At 46.8% G+C, this 17,669-nt stretch overlaps 1 protein-coding gene across 3 annotated transcripts in view; it reads left to right on the top strand.

The window, feature by feature from the left end:
* The first annotated feature begins 1,625 nt into the window (after positions 1 to 1,625).
* The window catches only part of Epc1 (enhancer of polycomb homolog 1), a 60,172-nt gene continuing 44,128 nt past the window's right edge, over positions 1,626 to 17,669 (top strand). Inside the window, exons 1-2 of one of the 3 annotated variants that reach the window (XM_048367914.1) lie at positions 1,626 to 2,110; positions 3,335 to 3,507. In XM_048367914.1, the coding sequence (XP_048223871.1) occupies positions 1,958 to 2,110; positions 3,335 to 3,367 (186 nt within the window). In that variant the 5' untranslated portion in view covers positions 1,626 to 1,957 and the 3' untranslated portion in view covers positions 3,368 to 3,507. Of the gene's footprint in view, positions 2,111 to 3,334; positions 3,508 to 17,669 lie in introns of those variants that run through there. The other 2 variants (XM_048367910.1, XM_048367913.1) reach the window with 2 other exon arrangements.

Genomic DNA, 17,669 nt, shown 5'->3' with positions numbered 1-17,669 from the left:
GCCTGTCCGTGAAAGCGGGGTGAAGCCCCCGCGCGAGCCAGCCGCGCGCCAGCCGCGCGCCGGTGCCCGCTCGCCCTGCAGGTGGCCCGGCGGGCGGGCGCGGAAAAGCGGCCACGGCCCCCCCTCCGTGCCCACCCCATCCCGAGTGGGGGGGGGGGCGGAAAGGCGGCCCCCCATCCCGAGTGGGGGGGGCGGAAAGGCGGGCCCCCCCGTGCCCACCCCATCCCGAGTGGGGGGGAGCGGAAAGGCGGCCCCCCCATCCCGAGTCGGGCCCACCCCCCGTGCCCACCCTATCCCGAGTGGGGGGCGGATAAGCGGCCGCAGCCCCCCCCGTGCCCACCCCATCCCGAGTCGTGCCCACCCCCCGTGCCCACCCCATCCCGAGTCGTGCCCACCCCATCCCGAGTCGTGCCCAACCCCCGTGCCCACCCCATCCCGAGTCGTGCCCACCCCATCCCGAGTCGTTCCCACCCCCCCGTGCCCACCCCATCCCGAGTCGTTCCCACCCCCCCGTGCCCACCCCATCCCGAGTCGTGCCCACCCCCCCGTGCCCACCCCATCCCGAGTGGGGGGCGGATAAGCGGCCGCAGCCCCCCCCGTGCCCACCCCATCCCGAGTCGTGCCCACCCCATCCCGAGTCGTGCCCACCCCCCCGTGCCCACCCCATCCCGAGTCGTTCCCACCCCCCCGTGCCCACCCCATCCCGAGTCGTTCCCACCCCCCCGTGCCCACCCCATCCCGAGTCGTGCCCACCCCCCCGTGCCCACCCCATCCCGAGTGGGGGGCGGATAAGCGGCCGCAGCCCCCCCCGTGCCCACCCCATCCCGAGTCGTGCCCACCCCATCCCGAGTCGTGCCCACCCCCCCGTGCCCACCCCATCCCGAGTCGTGCCCACCCCCCCGTGCCCACCCCATCCCGAGTGGGGGGCGGATAAGCGGCCGCAGCCCTCCCCGTGCCCCCCCATCCCGAGTCGTGCCCGCCCCCCCCGTGCCCACCCCATCCCGAGTGGGGGGACTGAGGATGTGATGGATGCCAGCCCGGCGGGGGCTTCGAGCGCGGTCGCCGGCTCGCAAACTTTACCCGGAGTTCACATGTTTGCCTGTGTTTGTTTTTTCCTTCTTTTGCCCCCCACCCCGCGTGTGCATTTATTCATATTTATTTATTTAGCTTCATGGCCGCGGGCGCCGCACCCCCCTTTCCCGAGCCCCTGGCGGGGCCGGCGGCGCGCGGGGCCCCTCGGAGGGACGGAGGGAGGATGACAGGTGCGGGCGCCCGCGCGGGGCTGCGGGGCCGGCCGGGCCGCCGCTCCTCCGCTCCGCCGCCGCCCGCGCGCCCTGCCGGCGGGCGTGCGGCTGGGGAAGAGGCTCGCCGGGCCCCGCCAGCGGGCGGACGGACGGACGCGAGCGGGAGCCGGCGAGCCGCGGCCTCGGCGAGCGTATCCGCCCCGCCCCGCGGCAGCGGCGGCCCCCGGACGTGCCCGCGCCTCGGTGCCCGGTCGCCCCCCGGCGCGGCGCGGCGGGAGGGGCGCGGGGGTCCCGCCGCAGGCGCGCGGCCCGCGAGCCGCCCGGCCGCCGGGAGCCGAGGCCGGCAGGGCGCCGGGGGTTGGCGGGACGCGCGCTCCCCGCCTCGAGCCCGCGCCGCCCCCCCCCCGTCCGCGTGCCCGCGCCGCTGCGCGATGCAGTGTGGGGAATGGCTGGGGTTGGCTGAAGAGCGCACAGTGGAGTTTTAATGTCCGCCATGTTGGCCATGGCGTATTGAAGAGAGCGAGCGAGCGAGGAGCGGAGCGGCGCGGCCTCCCACCCTCCCGGCTGGTGTTAGTGCCCGGACGGCGGGCTCCGCGCTCCGCCCCTCAAGTCCCCGGCAGCGGCTGGCGAGTGGGGACCGAACCCCCGGTTCTCCATGATCCCGCTGGCCGGGGCCGTTTCCCCAGCGCGGAGAGGCTTCTGCTGCGCCTGAGATGAGTAAACTGTCGTTCCGGGCGCGGGCGCTGGACGCCTCCAAGCCGCTGCCGGTCTTCCGCTGCGAGGACCTGCCCGACCTGCACGAGTACGCCTCGATAAACCGGGCCGTGCCGCAGATGCCCACCGGGATGGAGAAGGAAGAGGAGTCGGTACGTGTTAACTCCCCTGCCCGGCCCGCCGCCGGGCCCCGCTCCCTCCTGCCCGCCGCGGCGGCGGCGGCCGAGCAGCAGACCCACACAAAATGGCCGCCATCTTCCCTCCGCCGCCGACTCGCGGTCGCCGGCCGGGCCTCTACCCCGCCTCCCCGGCCTCCGTCCCCGGCCGCCGCGGCCCGGACGGGGCCTCCGCCGAGGCCACCCGCCGACCCTAGTTACTTGTACCCGGGTCCCGTGGAGTTCGGGGGGCCCGAAAGGCACAAAGGGGTCACGTGACGAAGCCGCCGGCAGCCATTTTGTGGTCTTAGTTCTTGGGTTGGGCCTTGTGCATCCGGAGAGGGGAACGGGCTGGGCGGCGGTGGAGGGCGGGGGGGGGGCTGGGTGGGGGGGGAGAGGCGGGTGTGCGGCGGCCGGGAGCCGGGGAGACCCGCCTGCAGCCGCGCCCGCGGGCCGCTGGGGGGCGCTCCCGGGCCGTCGCGCCGCGGTCGGCGGCCGGGAGCGCCGGTTCCGCGCCGCGGTGCGGGGGACTCTGGACTTGCCCGTGGGCGGGAAAGCCGCTCGGGGCCCGGGCGCGGCCCTTCCCCGCCGCCCGTGTCACCCCGACGGCGGCGCTCGGGCGCATCTGCCCCCGCTCCCTGCGAGGGGACGTCGGGGGCACCGACCGGGGCGCCCCAACTTCGCTGGGAGATGAAGGGGGGACTTGCTCGCGGCATGACCGCCCGCACTTCATCTGACTTTGCTTTTGCTTTCCTTTTTTTCTTTTTTTGCATCCAGTCCCCAAGCCGGTTAAGTGCGAGGTTGACCCTGATCAACCACACGTCTCCTCCCCGACTTGTCCCTATCGATTGATTTATTTATTTTGCTTTGATACTGGAGGATTACGTTGCGGATTTGTTTGCAACTTTTATCTATTTCTAAAAATCACTGGTACTGCAAAAGTGAAGCTTGCCTTCCTTCCGTCCTCAAAGTAGAGCAAGACCCGATTCAAATAAATGCTGCAGATCTAAAGTCCTATTCGATTCCTAACAGAAGCTTCGCAGAGTTGGGTGGGCTTTGGTAGGTAGAGGAACCGTCACAGCTAATAGACTGTCGAAGCTGCTGTGGAAGTGGGGTTCTGACAAAAGGGTAATAGAATCTTCCTCTCATTCCCCCCAGATGCTTGACAGTATAACTTGATGACTTTTCTAATCCTAAGGAATTGCATACCTTGGTTTTCAGGTACAGCCATTTAAACAGGGTGCAGTGTATTGACAGTTCAAGGAAGTCAAGGATTCACGTGGACGTGTGTGCTACAATTTTGTTGTGGAAAATTGTACTGTATTACTTCCATTGGTACTGTAAGAACTTTCTATGCTCTGTAATGTTTTTGAAAATAAAACTCTTTAAACCGCTTGGGTTGTTTAACCTTTTAAAGTAAAATAGTTCTGACAGTGGAATGTTTCTTTGGAGAGTAGTGTCTTAAAATCCATCTTACAGATAATTAAGTGTATGTAGTTGAGATTGTCTAGGGTAATAACTGACTTTTGAGCCCATTACCTGTGAGAACAGTACCTTTAAATTTACTTTTACTTGTATCAACTCAGAGTAGAATGGTGCTATTTGTTCACGTTTAATAAGTTACTTGTTTTAAAAATTAAAGTACTTGTGATTGCAGAATCTTGTCTTTTTGTTTTTTGTTTTTTTTTTGTTTCTCTTGGTAAGTTTTACAGATAATACTTTGAAGTTGGGGTATTGGTCTTATCCTAACCCCAGGAATTAATTCATAGTTCTTGCTTTGCACCCTAGGAAGGGGAAAGTGTTGATTAAGAGAGCACTACAGTACACTTGAGAAGTTCAACTGTCTTGCTTGTCTGAATACTTAACAGTCCTAAGAGCTACAACCTAAAATGAGAGCTGAGCTCAGCTTCAGGACCAATGCATGTTAAATTGTGCAGATAAGTTTTGTTTGCTGGAATAATATTGACATCTTACAGTGTGATGTCTGTCATTAGGTTGTGGCATGTGGAGTTCCTACTTTTGAGGAATTCTGAAATATGTTCCCCTTCAGGCTCCCCTTTTCCATCATCTGTTTAGAGGTTTTTCACTTCCCAGCCAACCAACAAACACTCCGATGATGAGTGAAGCATAGCTCTCAAGAAGAGACTATTAAATTTAATAAAGGAATGTAGAAATTTCCTGGTGTTCATGCTGTAAAGAATCCTGACGGTCTCTGCTCCTGTAGTTCATGCTTTAGTGGCAGGCTATGGAAATCACAATTAATTGAAAGAAGCATGTGATACAAAATTGAAAACGTGTACTAAGTTAACCTTAGAAAAACGAGCTTCAGTAATTGGCTGAAGCAGAGAATGCCTTTGACACATTGCCTGCGTATCTTGACTCTAGCTTAGAAAAACAGTATCATTTTATTTGGTCCTGAAAGGTATATATGAGGATAGTGGTTTATACACTATCTTAGTAAGAAAGCATTTCACAATTAAAATACATCTACAGAATTGTCACATGAAATATATCTGTTTATAGATACTTGTATTTGGGGATATTTGATTTCTATGGCTATGGTAAACTTGACAGAAATGTAAGTTTTGTAGATTTTGTTTTAACAGCTTTTTGCGATGGGTTCTCTGTACCTCAGGCCAGTCTGGAACTTGTGACCCTCCTGCTTCATTCTACTTAGTGCTGGGATTATAAGCATGCTCCACCCTACCAGCTAAGAATTCTCTCAACACTGAGAAAATAATACATTCCTATTCGGCCACAAATAAAACCTGACTATATTTGTTCTAAGTAGACAGCATGCTGCTTTACTTTTTGAAGAAACATTAGCGAGAGCTCCTGTCCCAACTTTAGACTTAGTTTCTTTTTAATTATTGTACAGTTATAAAATAACTCCAGATTATAACTAATGGAAGGACTTGCTTGAGTCATAGGTCCTAGGGATTAAAGTTTGAATTTATGGAATATAATAAATTACAGTTTGCTAAATCAAAGGTAACAATTGATGAAGGCTTTGTATATAATAATGAGCTACAGAGGTAAATTTTATTTTATTTTATTTTTGGCCAGTCCTGGGGCTTGGACTCAGGGCCTGAGCACTGTCCCTGGCTTCTTCTTGCTCAAGACTAGCACTCTTCCACTTGAGCCACAGCGCCCCCTCTGGCCATTTTCTGTATATGTGGTGCTGGGGAATTGAACCCAGGGCCTAAGCACTCTTGCCACTAGGCCATATCCCCAGCCCCCAGAGGTAAATTTTAAACCATAAGGAAATAACAGACTCAAATTGATGAGATAAATGAATCTCTTTAACAGGTTAAAACAGAAGTTGAAACATGGTAGAATGCGGATGTGCTATTATAACTTACCATTTCTAGTATTAGGTTATATTGTTATTGTTTGGGGTTTTATTTTTTATTTATTTATTTATTTTTGGCCAGTCCTGGGCCTTGGACTCAGGGCCTGAGCACTGTCCCTGGCTTCTTTTTTGCTCAAGGCTAGCACTCTGCCACTTGAGCCACAGCGCCACTTCTGGCCTTTTTCTGTATATGTGGTGCTGGGGAATTGAACCCAGGGCCTCATGTATACAAGGCAAGCTCTCTTGCCACTAGGCCATATCCCCAGCCCCTGTTTGGGGTTTTAAATTTAGTGCATCAGCTTCATATACAATATACCAAATATATCAAGGAGATTAGTACTAGTAGATTTTTTGTTGTTGAAATTGAACCTTGTTTTTTTTTTTTTTGGCCAGTCCTGGGCCTTGGACTCCGGGCCTGAGCACTGTCCCTGGCTTCTTCCCGCTCAAGGCTAGCACTCTGCCACTTGAGCCACAGCGCCGCTTCTGGCCGTTTTCTGTATATGTGGTGCTGGGGAATCGAACCTAGGGCCTCGTGTATCTGAGGCAGGCACTCTTGCCTCTAGGCTATATCCCCAGCCCCTTGTTTTTTTTTTTTAAATTAAGTCTAGAACTGTATCTTAAAGTTAGTTTTCCCTTTATGAAATTGTCACTTTAACATAGATCTCAAAAAGTTTTTAAGCCTAGCGCCGGTAGCTCACGCATATAATCCTAACTACTTTTTTTTTGTTTTTCGTTTTTGCCAGTCCTGGGGCTTGAACTCAGAGCCTCAGCACTGTCCCTGAGCTGCTTTTATGTGGTACTGAGGAATGGAACCCAGGGCTTCATGCATGCTTAGACAAGCACTCTACCACTAAAGCCACATTCACAGCCAATCCTAGCTACTCTGGAGGCTGAGACCTGAGGATCGTCCACCGGGAGTCAGCCTGGGCAGGAAAATCTGTGAGAGTTTTTATCTCTTGATAAGCCACCAGAAAACTGGGAGTGTCACTGTAGCTCAAAGTGGCAGTGTTAGCCTTGAGCACAAAAGCTCAGGGACAACTCCCTGGCACGGAGTTCAAGCCCCTTGACTGACCAAAAAAAAAAAAAAAAGCTTTTTAACCATGACTCGGTGACTGAAGCCTGTAGTTCTAGCTACTTGGGTAGTGATCAAGAGGATCGAGGTCGGCTCAGGAAAAACGTTTAAGAAGAGACCTTTCTCTGCTTCTCTCGCTTCTCACCGTATTCATCAGTAAATCCTGATCTAGGTGGCATGCACTTCCTCCCCAGAGTCTGAACTCGGCCTGGGGCCTGCCCCTGAACCTTCTTAGGCCCATGGCTGTGTTGAGCTCCCAAGAATTGTCTTGTCCCCAGCTGAATCCTTCTGCTCTCAGCCTCCCTAGAATAACAGGCATGAGCAACTGGAGCCTGTTCAGTTGCTGATCAAGTTTCATAAAGCTATGATTATAATTAATTACTGTAAGCTGTTACATAATTTTATTATTTTTGGGACAGTCCTGAGGCTTGAACTCAGGGCTCAGATCCTGTCCCAGAGCTTTTGTGGTCAGTGCTAGTGCTCTTCCACTTGAGAAAGCCCCACTTCCAGCGTTTTGGTGGTTAATTGGAGATAAGTCTCATGTACTTTACCTGCCCTGGCTGGCTTGGAACTGCTATCCTCAGATTTCAGCCTCCTTGAGTAGCTAGGATTACAGGTATGTGCCACTAGCATCCAGCTGTAGGACATACTTTAAATATAGTGGATACTGAACTTTACACCTTTAAGCAAAGTAAATTTCATCCACAGCACCACTGTCATAGATGATAAACAAGAAAACTCCGTTATCTGTTACAGTTTCTGTGAATGCAAAAATAATGTCCTTTTTGAAATATGGAATGGAGGTCCATCTTGGATTTATATTGTAACATAGTTTTAAAAATTTGGATGTACTTTGTAACATAGCTTGTTCAATTTTGCAACATTAAGGCAACTCATTTTAGTTAAATTTCATCATTATTATCCTGGTTGAATATAGAATGTAGTCTTTGAGTCTATGAGCCAAGATAACCCAAACTTTAAAATGTCCTGTGGATGACTTAGTATAAATTCCAATCTTTTTATGTATTGGAATAGATTATTTTGGCAATTTAGAATCTCAAACAGCAGTTGCTATCTTCTGAGAAAAGTATACCTTTGACTTTGTGGCTTCTAACATGTCACTTAATCTCACAGAGTTGAATTTAGTCTTTTTATGTGTTGACAATCATGATTTTAGGGGTAACTTTCGATAAGGCAGTGTTTGCAAAAAACTAATAGGCAGATGAACGTTTTTACTGGTTGAATTTTCACATTGATCTTCCTTAAAATTTAATTTTATTGTCAAAGTGATGTACAGAGAGGTTATAGTTAACATACGTAAGGTAATGAGTACATTTCTTGCTGAACATTGTTACCTACTCCCTCTTTTTACAGTGACCTTTTAATGCTCCAAAATGATTTGCCATTGATGTATCCCTTATGTTTGTGGTTGACATAAAAATGGACTCTTCCTATTTAAAGAGTTGTATAATATCTTTTTTTTTTTTCCTTTTCTTGAACTCAGGGCCTGGGCTCTGTTCCTGAGCTCTTTTTGTTCAAGGCTACAGCTCTACCACTTTGAGCCACAGTGCTACTTCGAGTTTTCTGGTGGTTAATTGGTGATAATGAGTCTCACAGCCTGGGCTGACTTTGAACCATGATGTTCACATCTCAGCCTCCTGAGTAGGAGGGTTACAGGTGTGAGCCACTGGCACCCAACCAGGTTTTCTTAAGATTATTTAAGACTAGAGCCAAAATCTGTAGTAAATGGTTGCAAATTCTTGTTTAACTGTCAAGTAATAGTATCCTAAGATGAAACAAAGAAATACAGCTATTTTGAGACCTAAGGCAAAATTTTGATTTTACTATGGCTAACTAGAGATATCAGGGGTGAGATATGTAATACCAAGACTGAGAAAATACAAGTCAATTTTTCCCCCTTTTGGAGCATACATTACTCCTTTTGAATTTGATACTGTTTCGTGGGTATTGTATTTTAAGTTGTAGGTTTGGTAAGTATAGGAAATTTTGGCTGCTATGTTCACTTACGTGTTTAGCAGCTGAAAAATGGACAATTCCAATGACAATGCAGAGAAAAATAGAACAAATTTATGAAATAAAATATTTAATAATACTGTATGTGACAGTGGAACAAGAACTACAGAATTTCAGGTAGAAAGAGGGGAGGGTAGTTTTGTTTGCATGGAGGTACAGTTGGCCTAAGACTTGGATGGTGGGAATGAGCTAGCCTTGTGATGATTTGGATGAAGAACATTTCCAGGCTGAGAGCCTCAAAGAAGATCAGTATGACTAGAACAGAGTGAGAGATTGGTTACTAGAACATGAGGACCCACAGTTAGGCAGGAGACCATAAAGTGGTTTGGATTTTTTGGATAGTACTGGGGTTTGAACTCAGGGCCTCACACTTGGTAGACAGGTGCTCTGCCATTTCAGCCATGCTCTCAGCTCCATAAGGAGGCTTTTAATGGGGTTTGGATTGCTTTGAAGTGAAGTAGTACATTGTTTCAGATAAAGGAATGACATGATCTAATGTTTTTTTCAAGATCATTTTGAGTATCTGGTAGGAAACCTCCTCTGCTTGGGCCAGAGGTAGTAGGGGCAATAAAAGAGATCGATTAATTAAAACATATTTTGAGTTTTTGTGCCCAAGGCACTCTATCACTTGAGCCACAACTCCTATCTTTTTTGGTAGCTTATTGGAGCTAAGAGTGTTAAGGAATTTTTTTGCCTGTGTTGTCTTTAAACTGCCATCCTCAGATCTCAGCCTCCTGAGTACCTAGGATTTAGGATTATATGGATGAACCCGATTCAAAATATATTTTGACTATAGAGCATACAACTAACTGAACCACTTGAATGTAGAAAGAATCATGGATCAACCTCTCTTGAGTAGCTCAATTGGTGATTAGGCCACTTAGGGAAAATTTAAAAGGAGGACATTGGGTAGATTTGGTAAGTTTGAAAAGGTATCTTCTCCCAGTATAATTGGATATATGACGATGTAATGCATTTGAGCATTTTGTCCTAGAAATATATGTAATTTGACAGCCATGGGTTGATACTAAATGGGTTGATACAGTAGCTTATATAGTTGGGATAAGCTTGAACTTGAACTAAACTATACAAGGTAGAACTTCAACCTTATATATAGTTGAGGTTCAGAGGAAGAAATATTAGGAGAAATATTAGAGAATGTTAGCTATATCCACTGAGGAGATGAATATAGGAGAGTGATTGTTTAATTTGAGTACTGTTGGTCTGTTGGTAGAATAGTGGGAAGAAAAGCCTAGTTGAAGTAAAAGAGTGTACTGAAAAGGAGGCATTATAATCATCACAAGTGACTCTTTGGAATAGAAAGGAAGCAGAAAATAGGACAAGCTGGAGGGAACTATGAATCTTCAGATGATTTCTTATAAATTAGCCACAAAATTCTATCAGAGACAAGGAATTAAGCTCAGCCTTGAGAGTGTTTAGATTGCTTGGGAATGGGGGTGGGGCTTCCTTAACATACACAATCTGGCAACTCCTGGATTTGAGGAGACAGGGAATTTGAGTTTGGGCCGAGCATCAGCGCTTAGTAGGAAAAGCTCCACGATCCCCTTGAATCTATGCCTGAAAACTGCTGAGCCTATGAGGAAACTCTCAAGTCTTGGGGGGGAAAAGCAACTGAAAAGAAGAAAGGACTGTTCTGGGATGTTTGACATCCTCACTGGCCAGAAAGGAAAGTCCTTGTAGTACATAGTATCCATCAAGTAGAACACTTACTCTGAAGGATTCTTGTCTTCAGTTCTAAAGATGATTCCAGTCTTGCCCTAGCAAAAATTGAATATTCCAAACAACTTATTTATGTTCCAGAATAAAGACCAAATGTTCGAAGGAACACCAAAAATTCTACAACATAGAACTTGGTTTTTGGCATACAGTCAATTACTAGGTATGCAGAGAGCAGAAAAATGTGACTCAAACAAGGAGAGGAAAAAGAATAAACAGGAAAAAGCCCTAGAAATAACCAACTAATCAGATTACTGGATTTTTTTTAAAAGTTCAAATAGTTATAAATAGAAATGTTACCAGAACTCATAGAATGACCTATTTTAAAAGGGTGAAATCCCATTTCCTCTTATTTAAGGAATTTGCTTCTAATACCTATTATCTCTCCTGGATCAGTGTTTTGGAGGGATTAGTTACTAATTAGAGAAGGATTTTTTTTTCTGTTTTTAAGTAAGGAAGGCAGGTATATGAAGAAACACATCAACTGGTAATTTTTATCCTATGATTCTATGTGTGTATGTGTGTGTGCACATACATGCTTATACATGTGCCCATACTTGCCTGCCAGGATGGATATTTGAACTAAAGGCTTTGCACTCTTACTTGGCTTACTTTGCTCACGGCTAATACCCTTCCACTTGAGCAACATCTTTGGTCGAGCATTTTGATGGTTAATTAGACATGGAGATGGAATCTTACAGACTTTTCTGCTGGGCTGGCTCCAAACCTGTCTTCTGATCTCAGTCTCCTGAGATTAGGATTACAGGAGTGAGGCACCAGTGCTCAGCTTTGTGGTTCTGCTTGCTTCTCTTGGAAGTCTGAAATGAGATCAGAACCTCGGAGTGAAGAGAGAAATGCGAAAGTTGACTTTCTAGAAAAATCTAATAAGCTTGGCCGACTTGTTTAAAGTTCACTATTTGATACGGACAGTTGAATGAAGATTGAGGAATCAACTTGATTTTCATCACAAAGTAGATTGTTGGGTTCATCAGGAGTTGAAGTTTGCCCAGCAAATAAAAAGAGGAAGAAAGAGGTTTTTTTTTGTGTGTGTGTTTTTTTTTAAAGGAAGGGCCAGGAATATGGCCTCCTGCTAGCGTGCTTGCCTCATACATGGGTTCGATTCCTTAGCAGCACATATAGAAAAAACCAGAAGTGGTGCTGTGGCCCAAGTGGTAGTGTGCTAGCCTTGAGCAAAAAGAAGCCAGGGACAGTGCTCAGGCCCTGAGTCCCAAGCCCCAGCACTGGCAAAAGGAAAAAAAAAAAAAATGGAAAGAGTTTGAGAAGCAGATTATCATGCTAGACCTTGCCAGGCTGTAACCCTGGTAAGCAAATAAGATACCAGGGAGCTAGACAGAAAATTAATTTATACAGGACTCATGCAATAGCAGAAGGCTCAGGAAATCTTTCATCAGAGTAGGAGTGCTGAATTGAAAACTTAAGTCCAGAACAGTGGTAGTTGGAAAAATGGGATGCTTGGTTTGGATTCCAGAACTGGTATGATTATAATGAAGTCTACTCATAATGAATTCAAGAGAGTGGTGGGATTTATCCAGCCAACCTCAAGTAAACAAATGTTCTAAATGCCTTCTTGCTAGGTACTCTGAATTACACAGAATGGTGTTGTGGTCAGAAGTAGTGGGATAGCCTGAAGACTAGTTCCACCACGTAGAAATTGGTGGTCCTTAAACTTCAGTGGTACATGCCTTCATAAAGAACTTTGGTAGTGCATTGTTGTTCATTTATCACCCAGGAAATGGACATTAAAAGGTTGCTGTAGAACTTGAGACCTTCCTTCCTGTACAGGGGTTCTCAGCAGAAGCTATCTTGTTCTGACTTGGAGATACCAGGATACTTTGTCACAATTGTCACAATTTGGAGAGGTGCCTCAAAGTGATGTGTTCTCACCATGTTAAAAAAAGTCCCATAGAATCGCCAGTGTGACCTTTGAGCACTTGAGTAAATAAAATTTCTGCATGTAAATCACCTTAATTCCATTTTTACATATGAAATGATTGGTTTGCTTGGGTTTTGGGTGTGTGTGTGTATGTGCGCCCGTGTGTGTGTGCGTGCGCGTGCACCTTAGTAGCTCAGGGCCTAGCATTCCTGCTGTCTTTACACCCAAAGGCTGATCTTTTTGCTGGTTAATTGGAAGTAAGTGTTGCACAGATTTTTCTCCCTGGGCTGGCTTCAAACTATCACACTCCATTCCCAGATTAGCTAGTATTACAGAGATAAGCCTCCTTAGTCCCTACCTGCATGCCCAGTATGAAATGGTGTTTTGTTTTTTAAATAGTTTTGCTATACACTAATTTTTCTGGGAATGGAGCTAGTATATAAAGTAAAGGAGTAATGTATTCTATGTGGGACATATTATTTCATCAACAAAAATACCACTGTCCTACTTGAATCAGTATAGTATACAGAAGTACTCAAAAAGTTTGGTTTTATTTCTTCCTTATTTTAGTTATGTCCTTGGATTGAACAACCTATACATAAGTTAGCAAAGGAGTTTATAAAGAGAAAATATGAGGTTCAGTGGAACTGAGAGTTGCTACTATAATTAAAGCATAAGTATGGAGTTAGGCTCAAAATATTGTTTTCTTCCCTCCCCTACCCTGTCAGAATTTTTGATAAGCTATTTACCCCATATAGTGTTTAACTTACTCTACTAAAGAGATTAATATTTTTCAATGAACTTTTGTAATGACCATATTCATTATGGAGAGTTTTTGTCTTTTTTAGCCAGTACTGGGGGCTTGAACTTAGGTATTTTCCTTTAGCTTTTTCACTCAAGGTTGGTGCTCTCCCATTTTCCCTCCATACTGGTTCCCTTCCAGTTTTGTGCTACTTAATTTGAAATTAGAGCCTTGTAGTCTTTTCTGCCAAAGCCAGCTTCAAACTGATTTTCAGATTTCAACCTTCTAAGTTAACTAAGATTACAGGTGTAAACCACTAGCACCTGGAAGCACCTACATACAGTGTTTTAATGAGTGGACACTGGATAATTATGTGTGTGTGTATGAGAATATATATGTAATAGCTTTATGACTTAGTGTTATAGTAAAGCACCCCAAAAACATGGCCTTTTAAGAAAGTTATTTCAGGGGCTGGGGATATGGCCTAGTGGCAAGAGTGCTTGCCTCGTATACTTGAGGCCCTGGGTTCGATTCCTCAGCACCTGAAAATGGCCAGAAGTGGCGCTGTGGCTCAAGTGGCAGAGTGCTAGCCTTGAGCAAAAAAGAAGCCAGGGACAGTGCTCAGGCCCTGAGTCCACGGCCTAGGACTGGCCAAAAAAAAAAAAAAAAGAAAGTTATTTCAAATGGATTGTTTTACATAGATGCTCAGTTTTCCACGGGATGCCTATGAAACATTAAATTTGATTTTGGGAATTTGTGAAAAACCAAAGGAAACAAGTTTCCTGCACATTTTAACAGGTTGTTTACAGTTTAGTGGTAGTTACATTTTCTAGGCTTGTTTGTAGATAAACTAATACATTTAAATCTAAGAGTTCCTGTTTAAAGGTTACAGTGCAATTGTTTTTCCCTTTTAGTTTTCAAAGCTGTAATCCCTTCACAGTTGTCAGAAGAATCTTAAGTGTGAGTTATTATTTGATATTTGAAGTCCTGAAATTATCCCCATTTTTCTTGTAAAATAAGATGCAGAAACTGTACAATAGGATTTATTGGACTCTTTGTGATCTGGCTTCTTTCCCTTTCTGGTCTTTCCACCTTTACCTCTTCAAACCCAAGTTTAGCAGCCTAAACACACTTCGTGATTTGGAGGGCTGGAATTTAGGAGTGGCTTTTCTTGAGGATGTTCAAGGATTGTCTGGGCACACCCAGTATAACTTTTTTGCCTTGGGTTGCAGTCTTTTAAAGGCTTGACTGCTGTCTGGAGAATTGACTTCCAAGTTCATTCACTCACATAGTGGCTAAAGTCATCTTCCTCATTGTCAGTGGCAGAGCCCAACCCCCAGCCTAGCAGTTGGCTTTCCTCATGACAGATAGGAGAGAAGGAAGTGAATGATTGGGATCAGATTCAAGCCAGTCTGTCTTCGGTTGTGGGGCTTGAACTCTGGGCCTGGGCGCTGTCTTGAGCTCTTCAGCTCAAGGCCAGTGCTCTACCACTTTGAGCCACAGCACCACTTCCTCAAGCCAGTCTTTTATGACCTAATTTCAGAATTTCTGTACTGTCGCTTCTGTCATATATTGTGGGACAGACCTGGTAAAATACGAAAAAACGGTATACAGGCTGTGAGGACGAGGAGGTAGAGATGACTGGAGGCTTCTGGCTACTGAAAATTAACATTCTTTCCACATACAGATCGTCCTTACCTTCCTCTCAAAATCTCATCCCACTAGAGTCCAAAATCTCATCTAAATTTTTGAGATACAACTGAGGCTTCTCTTGCTTTGCATTATCATTCCTCTTGACCTGTAAAGCTATACACTATGTAGTCTACTTGAAAGTACAGTATTGGGTCAGACTTAGGACAGTTACTTACAAAACATTTCTGTTGATGGGGGAGCAGTAATTAAGAATCGCAGGCACAAGGAAATTTCTTGGTCAGTAGCATTGTGGAATCCAGTCAGGAAATGTGGAAGTGATCTCAGAGCCTAGGGTTCTTTGCTGGCTTACAGTCAGGTGATTACTGGTTTCAGGCAAGTGAAGAAGTGGGGAGGGGCCGTTCTCCCAAGCAGATCTAACTTTCCAGGCTTTTGATAGTTATAAATGGGGGGTGATTCTCTTCAGCTACTTCCTGCTGGCAAGGGGCATCAACGTTAGGGGTAGAAGGTAGGGTTGTTCTCTGGTAAGTAGAGGGCACACAAACAGGAGAAGGAAGATTCAGGACAGAAAATTAAAAGTGGGATGATTTGGCTAGCTTCCTATCTTCTGCGTTCCAGGCAGTCCTGGAGTTGGTGGAAAATTCCCTAGCTACTTGTGACATCTGTCAACTGGGTAGGGGAGAGCATGGTTTACTGGTTGAGAATAAGCAGTCAGAGGCTGGGGCTGGATTGGAGGGGTTAAGGGCCCCCGTAGAAGCTCTCTCTGGATTTCTGGATTACAGTGGTGGATGGCACCCAAGAAGGTGCCATGGCAAACTGTCCTGAGTCTTAGCTCACTTCAGTTAGAAGACAGGATGGACATTAGATGGACAAGCTGATTAAATATTTCTCTTGATCTCCTGGAGCTGATTAATTTTGAAAGGGTAAATGCAGAGTGGCTCCATTTTCGGCTGTGACATCATCTCCTGTAACTCCTCTCCAGGGTTCCTCATTCCCCAGACTGGCTGGGTCCGCTGAGGTCTAGATGCTTGCTGCCAGTCACTGGGTTTGAACTCAAGGTCTGGGTACTTCTGCTCAAGGCTAGTGCTAGAGTTTAAAACTGCCCGTGTTTCCTGTGGCTTGTGGAGTCAGGTGACGTTAGAATTGCCTCAAGGGAGATTAACTGACCCCACCCACCATGCAGCAGAGATGGAGAATTTCTGAACAAGTCCTGGTTGCTAATAAAACTTGTTGGTGGGGCTTTATTCAGGAAGCAGGCTAGCAGACAAAGCAGAAAGGAAGGGTCACACTCTTGTTTGTTTTGTTTTTGTGGCCAGTCCTGGGGTGTGGAGTCAGGCCCTGAGCACTGTCCCTGGCTTCTTTTTGCTCAAGGCTAGCACTCTGCCACTTGGGCCACAGCGCCACTTCTGGCCGTTTTCTGTGTATGTGGTGCTGGGGAATTGAACCCAGAGCTTCAAGTATACGAGGCAAGCACTTTACTGCTAGGCCATATCCCCAGCCCCTAGGTCACACTCTTAACAGTGTGGGTGCATGTGAGGAGAAACGGAGAGGAAAAGGAGAAGAGAGATTGAACTGTAAGACAAGGAAAATAACCTTTCTAGAGGAGATGGCTGGGAGGCAGAGGTGAAGGGGTTAGAGATACAGAGAAAGATAAAGAAAACCTCAACATAATGGAAACTGACCATTTACCATTGCTTTGGAAAAAATTGTCTAAACCCTGCAATATTGTGGGATCAAAAGTTCTGTATTTAGGTCACTGACTGAAATTATCCAGTTGGTGCCAAGACCAAGTTTCTAAGTAGTTAAGTTTTTTTTTTAAAATTCTGCGATTTATCCAATTGATTCTGAGGCCAAAATTCTAAACAGATAATTTTCTTTTGATTTTTAGATCAAGTTTCAAACCCAGAATGGCTAGCTTTGAGAGGGAACCTAGGAGGGAGGGTCCCAGGGTCCCATCGTGCATCACACTGTCGAGGGCACAAGCCAGAAGGTTGGGCCATTGAGACTGATTCCCCAGCCTATAAGGTGTTTTGACTTTGTAGAGTAGTCTGGTGAGGACACAGGATAAAGACGCTGGGGGTGGGGGGTGTCCATAAGGACGTGGTGGGGGGGTTCACAAGAACATAGAAGGGACATAGAAGGGGGTCTACAAGGGTGTAGAGGGGCGTCCACAACAATGTAGAGTAAAATTGTTGATTCAAGCATCCCCTAAATGAGAACAGACTGGCCAAAAATGCCCAAGGGGTCCCTTTGGTGTGGGACCATATCTAAAAAGACAGCAAACAACAAAGGACCTGTAGACGGGAGTCACTCACCAGGTAAGGGGCGGGCAAGGAGGGCATTGACTTTCAGAAAGAGATGAGGGAGGAGGGATCCAGCAACTCCCAACTCCATCCCCTCCAGGGTTTCAGCAACACATGTAAGGGTCGCCAAAAAAGGAAACTGGCCACATGGTTCAAGCAGAGAAAGCAAACTGCTGGCTCACACAAGATGGAGGTGCGCGGAGACAGAGGGCAAGGAAGAAGAGAAAAAGAGAAGAGGGGACTGGTGTTGAGCTAGATTATGTAGGGAAAGGCAGGAGGCAGGACCACACAGTCCGTACAGAAGTGATCTCAGCGCCTGGGGAACCCTCACGTCTGAGGAAGGGGTGTGACCAGATGGTTCAGGAAATGACCTCAGTGAGTGAGGAAGTGACCTCAGAGTCTGTGGTCTTTGCTGACTCACAGTCATGTGACTGACAGGTGATTACTGGTTTCAGGGAGGTGAAGAAGTGGGGGAGGGACTGTTTTGGGCAGACCAAACACTTATACTGCTGACCTTTGATTTCGTTTGTTTTGTTTTATTTTGCCAGTCCTGGGGCTTGAACTCAGGGCCTGAGCACTGTTCCTGGCTTTGTATTGTAAGGCTAGCACTCTACCACTTTAGCCACAGTGCCACTTCTGTATATGTGGTACTAAGGAATCGAACCCAGGACTTTGTGCATTCTAGGCAAGCACTCTTACCAATAGGCCCCATTCCCAGCCCACTGCTGACCTGACCTTTTGAAAGCAAAAGCATCGTTATATCCTTAAAGGG

The sequence above is a fragment of the Perognathus longimembris genome, chromosome 18 (assembly GCF_023159225.1).
Source record: "Perognathus longimembris pacificus isolate PPM17 chromosome 18, ASM2315922v1, whole genome shotgun sequence".
Taxonomy (NCBI): domain Eukaryota; kingdom Metazoa; phylum Chordata; class Mammalia; order Rodentia; family Heteromyidae; genus Perognathus; species Perognathus longimembris.
Note: the sequence above shows the minus strand (reverse complement) of the source record. Positions and strands in the feature narration are given on the sequence as shown.